Source organism: Chelon labrosus, assembly GCF_963514085.1.
Source record: "Chelon labrosus genome assembly, chromosome: 13".
In the NCBI taxonomy this organism is placed as follows: Eukaryota; Metazoa; Chordata; class Actinopteri; order Mugiliformes; family Mugilidae; genus Chelon; species Chelon labrosus.
The window spans coordinates 18,737,088-18,751,064 of record NC_140346.1 but is presented as its reverse complement, the minus strand read 5'-3'; the positions used below and the strand labels follow the sequence as shown (position 1 = coordinate 18,751,064).

The following is a 13,977-nucleotide window of genomic DNA, read 5'->3' as shown; positions in this document are numbered from 1 at the left end:
CCCTCCCCCGCTTCTTCTGCCACTGCATAGACATGCATGTATAGCCTTCCACCACTTGCTGAGTTGTTCTCTTCCAATCCGAGTGACAGGAGCAGCCTTGCACTGACCTGCAGCTGAACTGTATGAGGGGTCAAAGGTCAGCTCCCTTATCTGGGGTGGAATGCTGCACTGCCTGGGCAGACAGGCCACAGACAGCGCGAAAAGAGAAGACAATCTTATACACACACATACGTATATATGTTTAGCTTCCAGAGAGAGTATCTATAGATTACAACTGAACACTTGGGCGTTTGAGGAAATTAAGCATACTGCATTTGCTTTCTTCCTCAGAGTCTAGCTTGGTTTACACTTTGCAGCTGTAGCCTACAGAAGTGTCTTACACCGGTGAAATCATCTATATTTGTGTGCTGGTGTCTCGCCGCTAAAATGCTAGTCGGCTGTGTTGAGTTTTTTTCCTGTGTGCTTCAAACAAAGGCGTTTGAGACTTAGCAGCTGATGTTGGTGTTGAAGTTAATAAAGGTTGAACGGTGAGTTTTCTTTAGAGGTGCACATCAGGCTTCAGGGCACTGAACTATGGTGTAAATCTAACACAGAAGAATAGATCTAGCTTTAGATTAACGCCACTCTCCACTCGTCACTGAAAAGTCACAGCCAGCAGCTAGCAGTTAGCTTGGCTTAAAGTACAGACTGAAAACAGAGAGAGCAACCAGCCTTGCTCTGTCTAAACATCACTAAATCCAGACCTCGAGCCCTGTCCTGTATTGTTGTTGTACCGTGCTACTACGTCATCACAGCTTGCTAAAATCACATCGTGGAAGTCACTGTGCCCGGCCAAGAAATATATCCACACAAAACCACTCTGAAAAACATTAAGATATTTTTCAGGTTAATCAGACCAGATATCATGTGTTAATTAGTGACCTTTAGAGATGTTAAGCCGATTTGTTACCACAGGACAAGGCCAGATTGGGCCAATTTCCTGTTATTGGGCTAAGCTAATCTGGTCTGATGCTAGTCGTAGCGTCATATTTTCACACACACACGTGATAGTAGCCTAAGCAAATACCAAAACGCTTAACCTTTCCTTTTGGTTGTTTATGATCAGTGTGGTTTTTTTTTTTTTTAGAAATGCTTATTAGGATATTCAGTTTTTCTCAAATCTAAGCCTACAAGAACATCTGTGTGAACTGTTAAACAACGGACCGCAGTCATAACACTCAGTGACCTTGCATCTGTTTGTAAAGCTGAGAGCTCAGCAGCAGCTCGCTGTCAGGCCCGCAAAAATATGTGTCAGTGAAGCCATCCCTGTTTGGATTCTCAGCTCCGCGCACCGATTGCCAAAATGTCAAAGGGAGCTGTAGTTTCTCCAAAATATGCGTCATATCCAGGTGCGCTGTAATGTCATGATCTCACGGTTGATATACCTTTAAAAGACACGTAGCATGTGTTCACAAGACCTGACATTTGTACACGTGTGTGTGTGTGTGTGTGTGTGTGCGGCTGCGTGTTTACAGTGGGTTCTTGTCTCCAGCCACGGAGTAAGGCCCTGGTCAGTGAAAAGACTCCATTGTGCAGAAAAATGCAGACCACCTTGAGTGGAATGAAGGGAAAGAGAACAAAGTTGGAAAGATGTTAATAAATGAGTGAGTGACAGATTTTAAAGGACCTCTTCCTTCAGCATATTTTTTAAAATGCGATACAGCAGGAGGGAAACGATAGGAATGCTTTACATACTCTCACATCCACTTTTGTGCATCGTAACCACCAAACAATTTCTGGCCCACAAGAGCCTGCAATTTTGTGGGAGGCAAGAAGGAGGAGGCTCTTTGTTAGCACAGATAATTAAATTCATCTCCCTCCTCTAATATAGATTTTCAGGGAAGATCTGAAGGCTCTAAACAAGCTCCCTGTCGTCCATTGCCAGGGCTAATAAACCCTCTAGGCCCGCCGGATGAATGGCTGCAGTAAAGAGCGGAGGGGAAAATGTCTTTGTCGATGAGAATGTTTTTCAGCGGAGGAAATTGCTCGGTGAATTTGAGGAAAAACACAAATTAGCCAAATTGCGTTCCTCCCCATCTAATTTGGACAGTGACAGCTCTGGTGCTCAAGGACGGGAGCTGAAGGGGATGGTTAGGATTGTCACTCATTCCCTCTCCCTCTCTCTCTCTCTCTCTCTCTCTCTCTCTTTCTCTCTCTCTCTCTGGTGCTCGTTTCCCACTCGCATCTTAAAATGTTAATGTAATGGATCCAGCAATTTTCCATGTCATCATGCGGAAACCCTCGTTCGGATCATTTCCCCATCTCTGGATTTTACAACAGTTTGTTAGAAGCTCCTTTGGAAAAATTACCCAGTAAAGCACATGAAAGTTCACGATAATGTTTTATTCATGATAGCTTGAGCGTCTGAGCAAATTAAAAGTGGAGAACGTTGACTTGCATGGTTCGCGTTTCGCTCAAAAGACAGACCTGGAAAGGATTTGAATGCGAGTACGTGAAATAGAAAAAATAAAAAGTAGAAAAAGTTTGAAAGGGCAAAGAAATACCTACAGGGGCATGTACTTGCCAAACCGTTTCACACCTCCACCTCTCAGTGGCGTATTCCACACCTTTGTAAATGTTTTACGAGGCCGCCGTGATCACTGTTTTACCACACGTAGCCCACACACACACACACACGTGCGAGCACACAACACAAACAAGCCACATAACAGATGATGTTTATACAAAGCCAGGAAGTTGAGATGCCGGGCAGGTGCAGGAGGCGCAGACACACAGTAACCAGATCAGATTACCCCGTGTGTAGTGGGAAATGGTGTGTTGCAGTGTTGATTTCACTTGTGATGGTGCATTATTATCCCCCCGCCATCTGTTAAGAGCTGATGACTTTGCTGCTTTTTTTTTTATTCAGTTATATAATTGTCTGCATAATACGTCTGGATTGGAGTCTGTTGGTCGCACAAAACAGACTAGATTTAAATATGTAAGCTCTGTGAAAATAAACCAGCATTTTGTAGATTAAATTAATAATTTATCGAGCAGTAAAACCTTCAGCAGATGCTGCTTATCTCCAAGTTACTGTAAATGGAAAGAAGTGTAAGAATTAGCTTTTCTATTTGGAGGCAATGTGATAAGTCAACCAGTCTGTTGTTTTGAAACTGAACCGTAAATTTTAAAGTGATGCTTCATGCAAAACGTCTTCTGAGCCACCCTGAATGTCTCATCCTTTCTCCCCAGCCAGCCCTCATTTTAATTTTATCTCACCATATCTGGGAAAGATACAGTTAATAATGCTCAGTCAACCTGCTGCTTCTGGTTTTCACCTTTGCTCACGGCAACTGTTCAAGGGAGTCACTTGACTGACAGCCTTGTCACGGTCAGTACAACAATGTGTCCGACCTGACTGTACCACGCACACACACACCACCGCTGTTGCAGCTTTGAGGCAGTTAATTTAAAACTTTCAAGTATGTTCATCTTGATTCTCCCGGCAGTCTTTCAGACACACACACACACACACACAAAGGAGCAGCGGCAGGTCCACTCCTCGACGTGCCAGTGTGTGCGTTCACACCGCCAAGAGCGTCTTGCGGGCTCTTGTGTGAAGTGGGATTATGTTAATTTGTCCTTGGTGAAGGCCCTCTCACCAACGCCTGCACGCAATTGTCAAAAGGGAAAGACAGAGAGGGAGAGAGAGAGAGAGGGATGGAGGGATGGTGAGGAAGAGTTGAGAAAGCGAGTGGGAGAGAGGTGAAGGTGCGATGAGTGTTTTGGAGAGGGAAGAACAGGATGAACCGCGGAGAGGTGGCTCGGTGGAGGGAATAGGAGAGGCCTGAGGCTGACGGAGAGTGGTGCTAGGGGATGGTGTGGGAGAGTGAGAGAGCAAAAAAGAAATGGCTTGCGCGGCTGAATCAGGTGAATAAAGAAAGCATTGGAATGTGAGGAGGAGCGATAACGAAGAAGATGAAAGATTTCCAGAGAGGAAAGGGTAAAGGTTTTTTTTTTATTACTATTTCAAAGTTAGATATACAGGGCAGAGATATGGGGCACAGAGAAAGAGATGGAAACTAGGTCCTTGGTCAGAACTGAAGGAAAAGTGGAGCAGTCAAATTGTACGTGCAATCCATGGGCTACATGGACGCTACGTGATATTAGTGCGACTATTGCTTTATTGCATTATTTCATTGCTTTTCTATCAATGCTGATAGTTCCCCTTAATGCCAACCGAGTTCTGGTTGAGAGAAGTTCAGGTGTACCGCAGCGTTTAGGGCAACTATTAGTCTGAGGGACCGCAAACAGCTTGCAGTTTCTTTTTCTTCTTTTTTTAAATTAAGTTATTAACAGGTGAGTTGTTTATTAGCTGGTTGCAGACACAAGTCACAGGGTTGATGTGTGTGTGCATGAGTGAAACTCCCAAAGCACGGTCAAAGCTGAAGCTGTCCCGACTTCATCCTGTGTGCTCACTGTTTGTTTTCTGAGACAACAGCACCACCTCCTGGTGGATATCTGTAACGTCACGTTTGTCTCTACTTCATATTTTCCAGTAACCCAGCTGACTCAACACTTTGTATCAGGAGTTGCTAAGATGACACTGAACCTCTCATTACATATTAAGAACAGGCTATTGCTAATAATACATCAGCACCAATGATTTGTCAGATAGTTTTCTGGGTTAACTTTCTATTTTCGCACACGGGCCTGTCCTGTGGGAAAACAGTGTCGGCTGATCATACATGTATGACGTTTATTGACGAAGACACCTCATCCTTGCCAGCCTGGCGATGACCTTTCCTCATTTGGAAAGTAAAATAGTGATCATCGATAAAAATTAACCCTCTCTTGTTCATGTCCTGCTGCAGGCCCAGAAGAATGAGAGGGAGTCTATCAGGCAGAAGCTGGCCCTGGGCAGTTTCTTTGACGATGGGCCGGGCATCTACACCAGCTGCAGCAAGAGTGGCAAACCCAGCCTGTCTTCACGGTAAGAGCTCTGACCTTATCTAATGATCATGTGATTGATATTTGAAAAGCAGAAGATTTTTTGTGGTCTCCGAATTTTCAGTACAAGTACGTATTGAAAGGGGATCCTTCACAAAGTTTTGAGCGCAGTCGTGTGACGTCAAAAGAGCGTGAATTTGGACTGTACGTAAATGTTAAAAAGTAACATAGAGCAGTATTAATCATAAACGGTTCAGATTTACTGTTAGGGTATATAAAGAATCAACAGGGAGGAAGAGAATGACAGAGAGGAGCAGCGTGAATGAGCCAGACGTAATCAACCCCTGTAGCTCTCACTTCCTTAAAAGACACCTACATGTGTGCACACACATACAAACACACACAAACGCACAATGCTGCCACCTCCTACACTACGCCTTCCTGGAACAAGATGTCCGGTAAACACTCTGGTGATCATTTCCATGATTTGAATGGGTTTCTCAATGCTGCTGATTGATTGCGATAAATGCAAGGAAATATCTAGACGGTCATCCTGCGTGACGATATCGTCCCACACTTGTCATGTGCGCGTTACGTTTTAATGAACTGCATCAGAGCCAGACTGCGCTGGGTTTGTGACGTGGATATTTTCAAGGGTGAATTCCGATTCAGATTCACCTTTTTGTGACACTAACATTTAGTTTTTTTTAAAGAATTCCAACCAGAGTGAAAATGAACTTCGCCGCAGTCTTGAATGAATTACCAACACTCTATCATTTCTTTCCATTTCTGTTTCCTAACAGTTGAGCAAAGTTGCCATCAGGCTCTACGCTGTAGGTTATTGAACGTTACTGGACACATAAGTAGTTTCTATAAAATTCGACACTTTGATGCTCGCTTGCTCTCTCTCTCTTGTGAAAAGCAACCCGAGCACTCAGGTCCTACTTTAATTGGGAGTGATCGGATCCATACTGTGGAATCAATCAGCTCTGTTTGTAATTACTGGATTGAATAAGCAGGTTATTGATCCACAGAGAGGTGGATCCACACCGAGTGATACCCTTGCTCTTCCACGGCACAAACACCCCGCCCCCCTCTCTCCGGCCCCAGGCAGATTGGACTCCTGGATCAATCCGGATTGGACACAAGATTAAAAACACAAGCCCTCCTTAATTGTATCCAATGCTTACACTGCACGCTGCGCTGACGGAGTATTTTTGTACTTATTTGTCTCTTTCAAGATATTATTATATATCATGTGCATCACTCTGCAGAATTCTCTATCAGGCGAAGCATTTTGTTGAACTCGACATCAGCAGCGGCGTTGTTGACAATGCAGTCTGTTTTTTCTGGCACTGGTCCGGGTCGATTCCTTCAGAGGCATCTAACCAGTGCACTGATTTCACTCTCTCTCATCTGCATATATGCTAATATTGCTGATATTTCTGTTTGTCTCTGTGTCTCCGTGCAGGCTGCAGAGCGGCATGAACCTACAGATCTGTTTTGTCAACGACAGCGGCAGCGACAAGGACAGCGATGCGGACGACAGCAAGACAGAGACTAGCCTGGACACGCCTCTGTCCCCCATGGTAGGCAGCCACAAAACCTGTACAGCTGGAGAATTCAAGAATGAGAGAAAGAAATCCTGAAATCTCTTCAGAGTCTCTGTTTATGACTAAGTGATAGTAGCGATGTGATTGAGCAATAGCAAAATTGAGACATACCAAAAACGAAAGCGGGGAAATGGGTGCGATATTCATTATGAATCACAGAGATGGCCTACCTTTGTGACTGTCTCTGCTGGAGTTGTCTGCGGTGTCAACCAGTTCTCTGGCGTCCAACGAGAGGTGGATTGGTGTATGCTCGCCGAGGCCACGGGCGACCGGCCGCATTAACCTCCTGTCAGCCCGAGACTCTTTCTAACAAAAAGAGAAAGGGAGAAAGAGAAAGTTATCATCTCTATGCGGGTTCAGCCACGTTCCCCTCTCATCACTGTTTATGTGTTTTCTGTCAGCGTGTAAAATTTACAGAGCAAAATGAAAGGAACACATGAACATTAACAGCCTGACCTCTCCAATCATTTCCTCTTTCCTTCTTACGTATGTTTACCATGATTTTCTCTCTAATTTACAACTTATAACCCTGATCCTTCTGCCACCTCTTCCCCTCTCCCCCCTCTCCCCGTAGTCCAAGCAGAGCTCCTCGTACTCGGACAGGGACACCACAGAGGACGACTCGGAGTCTCTGGAGGACATGGACTTCTTGAGTCGACAGAAGAAGCTGCAGGCGGAGGCGAAGCTGGCCCTGGCTATGGCCAAGCCCATGGCCAAGATGCAGGTGGAGGTGGAGAAACAGAACCGCAAAAAGTCACCAGTGGCCGACTTGGTCAGTACCAGAAATGCACTTCTCTAAATGTCAGTGTCACACCCACAGTAGTTTCAAAAGTCACTGGAAATGGGAAGGGTCTGAGCCGCAGATAAGGTTTGTGGGAAACTCAAAAATTAGCTTAAAAACAAGTTAAAAATATATCATGTTTGTCTGCTGCTTTTTTCAGCTACATCTATGATATATCAGGCCTTCAGTGATTGTAAGATATATTATCAGCTGACATATGTCAACACACAGTGCTCTTAATGTCATGTAAAAAACTCCAGGTCCTTTTAGGTGATTGTTCAGAGCAGGTATCCACTAAATCTGCTGATGGCAGAAGCTCCTATACCCTGATTTGTTTTAACGCTTTACAGCCATAAATTTAATTAGCAGAGCGGCCTTGTGACGCTATCAGCCGACGAGGAAGGTTTTAAAGGCGTCTCCTGGGATTGTTGCTGAAATCACCTACATTTCCTATCCTTGACGAGGCAGGACGTTACAGTGACATGGGATGTAATTGAAGCAAATCAAAGTCAAAGCCTCCCCCGCCCACCCTCCGCTCCCTCTCTTCCTCTGGCCCCATTTAGAGAGGGAGGAAAGCGATGACGACCCTGCTCATAATTATTTCATCCATTTTTATCCGCCCCGCTGCCTCCTCGGGAGCGCACATACACACACACAATGTCGGACTAGCGCACACTGTATTTCCTTCAACTCGGAGCCGTTTTACTTATTCAGAGAAGAGAAGGGCAGCTCGACCGAGTTCATCTATAATTCATAAGCGGCAAAGCATTGACTTGGGTGTTTAGGGACGTAGCAGTGCTCGGCAGTCAGAAGACATCGCTGTCACATTCGGACTGAACCCATGGTGAATGTTGAGATGTAGTAAGGTTACGGATGACTGTAGCGTCCAAAGCACCAGAGATCTATTAAACGGCAGTCATTACAAATGCTAAACGCTTTCCATAGAAGAGGGGTTCCCAATAATGACTACCAGCATTGAAGGGAGCACCTCAAATTATTTGAAGAAAATAAAACTAAATACACCTTTTAAAATATGATAACAGATATTGACATAGTTAAAAGTAAAGCCTGTTAAGAGAGGATTGACGTTTAACACAACTTGGTAAAAGTAATGGAAACTATAACCCTAACCCCAATTACTGGTATTAAAGATAATCTATTAATAAAAATATTAATAGTAATGACTAAATGAATAAAATAATACGTTTAAAATGATGCAATGGTGTCGGTTTAGGATTACTTCATCTTATCAAGCGAACACGTGGGTGGGTTGCGTCAGGAAACCATTTCCTCACTTGACTAAAACTCAATTGTCAAGGGCCTCGCATGGGAATTCGTTGCGCAGTAAGCGTGTCCCCCAGACTTCTGGTGTGCCATGAGTGTGGCTTCCCCTAAATATGAGCAGAATCACCTCGGAGAGAAAGTGAGAAAGTCAGCAGGAGAAAGACAGAATAAAAAAAACAGGCGTACAGATATAGATTTTACTGTAAAACCTCAACTCTCTCTTGGCTTCATTCAGAAACAAGAGTGCGCTTCCTCAGTCTGATACCGGCCTAGTCATTGCAGGAGCTGGACTTGCTAATATTGAATGTACAGAGGGTAATTTGCTGTTAGTAGTATGATCAGTCTGGCCAGGACTAATACCAGTCACACACTCGAGTTGTCTCTGACAACACATTTCTCCCTATGTCACTCTATAAGTCCGGTCGGTCGAAACTGAAACTGACACACAGAGCCATCAAGTACAGTGGCACCAGTGACATTGTGAAAGTGAAAGAGTGGCGAGAAGCGAGCGAGAAAGCGCCCACGCACAATCCCAGGGTTGCGCGCACAGCGAAAAGAGCGCAATGTCTGTCTGGAGGTGAACGGGAAGGGAAGAGAATATGTGTTGGATGGAAAGAGAAGGAATGCCGACTGGTTTGGTGAGAGTGCCGACAGAGGGAGAGGCAGTGAGCAAATTATGTGCACATGATGCAGGTGGCAATGGGAATTCTCTCACCCTTTTATTGTCCCTCCACCATTGTCTCTGATTACATCACAGATATTTGCACTTCGTAGCTGATCACATACAGAGGGAATTTAAAAAGTTTCCATGTAAATGGAGGCCATATTGTAAATATAACGAGATACGAAGTCGAACCAACCAGATAGCTCCACATCACGAGGTAAAGCACTCGTGTTTTGCCTCCCGTCTGCCTTTTGGGACTGAAAAGCGTGTTTGCACTTGGAATCCCCTACATTTACGGTCTCCCTTCGCAAAGTGGCGAAATGGTGAGATTCCCTTTGGTTTCACCAGGGAACCAGAGGATTAAAAGTTGCTGACACATCTAGTTACCAGTTTCACTCAAATTTGTCCGTTTATTCTGCTAATAATGAGTAACCAGATTTTCCTGAATCCTTAACTCTTTAGAAAAAGAGGGGGAAATAAAAAAAAGAAGAAGAAAGAAAATTTGTGTAAAACTGCAAGAGAAAAATCAGCAAGACGTCACATTCAAGAACCTGAAATCACGGAATCACTGTTTTTCAGGATAAACGATTTAATGAGTCGGTTAAAATCCCCCATGACATTATTTCTACATTTCTGATTTCAGTGTCATGTGATGGAGAGACGCATCCCGATTCTATTTGCTTAGTCTTTTCTCAGAAAGACTGAGCGTGATATAGAAAGCGCAACGTACGCTCACGCCTCTATATTTCATTTTATTGTCTTGCAGCTTCCACACATGCCTCACATCAGCGAGTGTCTAATGAAGAGGAGCCTGAAGCCCACCGACTTGAGAGACATGACGCTGGGACAGCTCCAGGTCATAGTCAACGACCTGCACTCCCAGATCGAGAGTGAGTTGACCACATACGCAAACAGAGACCAAGAAAGAGCGCGAGAGAAAGGATCCTTCACACGGAAGGACTGACCTCTACTTTCAACAGCAGAAATGAGCAAACGGGGAAAAACATACTGACCCCTACTCTTTTCAGTGGATGTGAAAGTACTTTTATATATGTTAGTCACTTCACAGAGCTGTACCAGTCAGCAGCTTCCCCTGAGCATTTACTGTCAATGCACGGTACACATCACTGATCCTGTGGATGAACACTCTCATCTTACATAAACAACTCCAAAGAGAAAAATTCCCCACAAGCTCGTTTTTTACTTACAATACAGATTTTCCCCTAAAAAAAAAAGCCTAGGCTTAATGTTTTTTTTGTTTTTGGCCCAAAGCTGAAAGAACAATAGCCGAAACATGTGATGTGACAACCACAAGCCACAGCCACGGTGTGTGAGTGTTTTCGATGACTCTTGAGGTCATTTTGTGGGAGAATGTATCACATACAGCGTTTCAATGTAGGTTTCTGCAACGAGGCTCGCAGTAGATCGTGTGTCACAGTCAGCTGTGGCTGTTTTTTCCACTCTGCGCTATACTTTCCCGTACTCTAAATATGCACTAAAGGCGCCATGCATCTGACGTCACTTTCTCAATAGCGCTCCTTATGTTTTCTAGGTCTGAACGAGGAGCTTGTACAGTTGCTACTGATCCGGGATGAACTACACATGGAGCAAGATGCCATGCTGGTGGACATAGAGGACCTCACCAGGTGACGAAGCACTTCCTGGGAAACTTTATTTTTTCACTTCAAATGTGCTGGGGGGGGGGGGGTAATTTAAAGAATAATTAAAGATAATTTATGTTTTGGTTATTACCAGGAAATCTCATGAAAAAAAAATAAAAAATGAATCAGTCCACCCCACCCCACCCCCTCTCTCTTGCCGAGATCACTGTCAGTTTCATAGTGCACAATACTAAACCGAATTATATGACACATTTTTACTGCTTGTAAAAACCTGGTATTTGTAAAAGTCAGACTGTGGTTGGTTATCACATTCGTCTGTGGTCAATAAAGGCTTTATGCAACTTTCATTACCATATGCATTAGTTCTTCTGAAGACTTTGACACATGAAATCGGTGGAGTTCCCCTTCAACACCTTGAGGAGGAGCAAATCATGCATTTGTTAGCCACTGCTTTCAGCTGTGGATTTAGTGCACTGCTCAACACATCTCTCACGACACGTGTCAGTCTTTTCTTGTGATTTGGTTCCAGATTTATCATTTAAATATGTATTTTCCTTCCTTGTTTCCAGGCATGCCGAGAGCCAGCAGAAACATTTGGCTGAGAGGACCCTATCCAAATAAGATCTCCAGTCTGCCTCCCTCTGCCAAGCTTAAAGCAAACTTTTCCCCTCCGGCCATCCCACCTCTGCCCCGTGGCGATCCAGATCCTCCCCGCTTGTCCTAAGTATTTTGCTCCTTGCTGCTTCCCTGTTTCCCCCCCCTGTCTACCTTAAGGTAGCCGCCGCTGACGCCAGCGAGCTGGACCCGTCCAACTCGCTGACGTCAGCGGCAGCAGCGGCACAGAAGAAAGCCACCCTCTTTGATTTGCTTCTGTGGTTTTTCTCCCAGCGCTAAGGATGGAGTAGCACTTCCTGCTTCCTGGGAGGAAAAGAAACTGATTGTGTGTTGTCATGGATTCTGTCCCCAGCTTCCTGTGCAGTGATCGGCCTTGCTTTTGCTATTGTTTCTTTTTAACTTTCTACATTCGCCACTAAATTATAACTGTTCAAGCGCAAAAATCGTTGGAAAAAAAAATGATAAAATAATAGTGAAAAATTTAGTAGAAAGTCAGTCATGAGAAAAAAAAGAAACAATATTGTATAAAATAAAAAAAATAAAAAATTATGGGAAAAACTAACTTCTGCAGACCATTTTAAGTTGGACAGTAATTTTAAAGTATTTCAAAGTCGACCCGTTTTTATTCTGCACAAATGGTAGTTTTCAACTGAGAGATGTTCATTTGAAGGTGCTAAAAGAGTGTAAAGGAAACATGCCTGCCTTGTAGTGGAGTTGTAGATTTTGGTAATACGTTCACTCTAATTGCTCTTCAACATTTTGTGAATGTTGATTTTCTGACACGAGTCATTTTAAATGAATAAGTGTGTTAATATCGTTTTCATCCTGTTGTATTCAGATACTTTATTTGAGGGAAGAAATGTTTATGTACAGATATGTAAAATAAAGAATAAACTTTGTTTCATATACGTCAGGGTTTCGTTGTGCAATTTGTTGAATTTGTACTGTACATGTGCACAAGTCTCCCAAGGAGCTTCCTCTTTCTTTTGAACGTGGGGAGTGTGATCACTGATCGCGACTGCAGTTAAATATATAAACCATCATCACATTACACGTAGTGTAGTATGACTCAGTGACTTGTTTCAGTCTTGCCTCATCATGACACTTTTTGTTTCTCACACTCTCTCTATCCCTGGACGTTGGGCTTGCTGCTCTTAAAGGGAATCCATTTTACTTTGGACAACCCCTTAACAATCACAACTAGGACGATTTTTCTATTTCACATGAAAAATGACAGCTTTTGGACTTGAATGAATGGTCACTTGTGGTAATATAAAAGGGTATAAAAAATTTAAAGAAACGATTCTGTATGACTGGATTGTTTAGTAATGAATGCAGTGTTTTTTATTCCTGTAAAATGCCCCACCATTTATCCTGGTAGGCTTGAACATATACTCTCTTTTAAGTGAGTTATGGTAATTTTGAGTGCTTGATGGTGCTGTGGTGAAAGGCACAGAAAGGCCAGGAAACTCCTCGCAACCGCACAACGAGAGCGAGCACTTCCTGTCATACAACACAATGACCAGACTGCAAGCTCCGAAAACCAGGACTGGGAGGTGTAACTACACAGTGAGGTCATGCTTTATGTGTTAATGAGAAATTCGCATTTCACAGGTAGTGATTAAGAAATGTTTTACATACTCGAAAAAGTTCATTCATAAATAATGAAACAGGAATCGGACAAACGGTCCCGCTGAAAAGGAAAGTCCATTGTGAGCTTTCACTCGTTATCATAGTCTTCCTCTGCAAATGAAGTTTCCACATGAAGGGCAAATAGTGACGTCTAACATTTTTCTGAACTTTAAAACAAATTCAAAAGTAAAGCAGTGGGGCTCATTAAAGGTTTCTTAAATCATTATGACTTTTGTGGTTTCATGGGCGTCACAGTGACGTAGTGGTTAGCACTGATGCCTCACAGCAAGAAGGTTTTGGGGTCTAGTCCACCGGCCGACGGGGGCCTTTCTGTGTGGAGTTTACATATTCTCCCTGTGTTTGCATGGGTTCTCTCTGGGTACTCCGGCGTCCTTCCACTGTCCAGGTGTTTTTCTCCAAAAACAAATGTAGAGAATACACTTTCCCTTCTCACTGAAAGATTTATCAAGGACGAATCACACGTCTATTAATGAGAAATAGGCTATTTAGACACTCTAAATAGTTTAAAATTTGGTATACAGCACTTTGGAGAATGACACAAATATTAATTTTCACAAAGTCTGCTGCCTCATTTCTTATGATGGCAATTTGCATACTCCAAAATGTTATGAAGAGAGAGTGATCGGATGAATTGCAATTAATTACAAAGTCCCTCTTTGCCATGAAAATGAAAATGAAAAGAAAAGAAAAACATTTCCACTGTATTTCAGCCGTGCCCCAAAAGGACCAGCTGACATAATCTGGGGTGAAGTCATTTTCTCTGATGAATCTGTTTCCGATTGTTTGGGGACATCTGAAAAAAAGCTTGTCCAG

General features: G+C 43.4%; 1 protein-coding gene across 4 annotated transcripts in view; it reads left to right on the top strand.

Annotated features, from left to right (window-relative positions):
- The window catches only part of schip1 (schwannomin interacting protein 1), a 35,980-nt gene extending 23,561 nt beyond the window's left edge, over positions 1–12,419 (top strand). For all 4 annotated transcript variants that reach the window (XM_084559336.1, XM_084559337.1, XM_084559339.1 and 1 more), the window contains 6 exons: positions 4,857–4,975; positions 6,404–6,521; positions 7,120–7,317; positions 10,041–10,164; positions 10,827–10,920; positions 11,466–12,419. In XM_084559336.1, the coding sequence (XP_084415462.1) occupies positions 4,857–4,975; positions 6,404–6,521; positions 7,120–7,317; positions 10,041–10,164; positions 10,827–10,920; positions 11,466–11,517 (705 nt within the window). In that variant the 3' untranslated portion in view covers positions 11,518–12,419. The remainder of the gene's footprint in view (positions 1–4,856; positions 4,976–6,403; positions 6,522–7,119; positions 7,318–10,040; positions 10,165–10,826; positions 10,921–11,465) is intronic.
- The last annotated feature ends 1,558 nt before the right edge of the window (positions 12,420–13,977 follow it).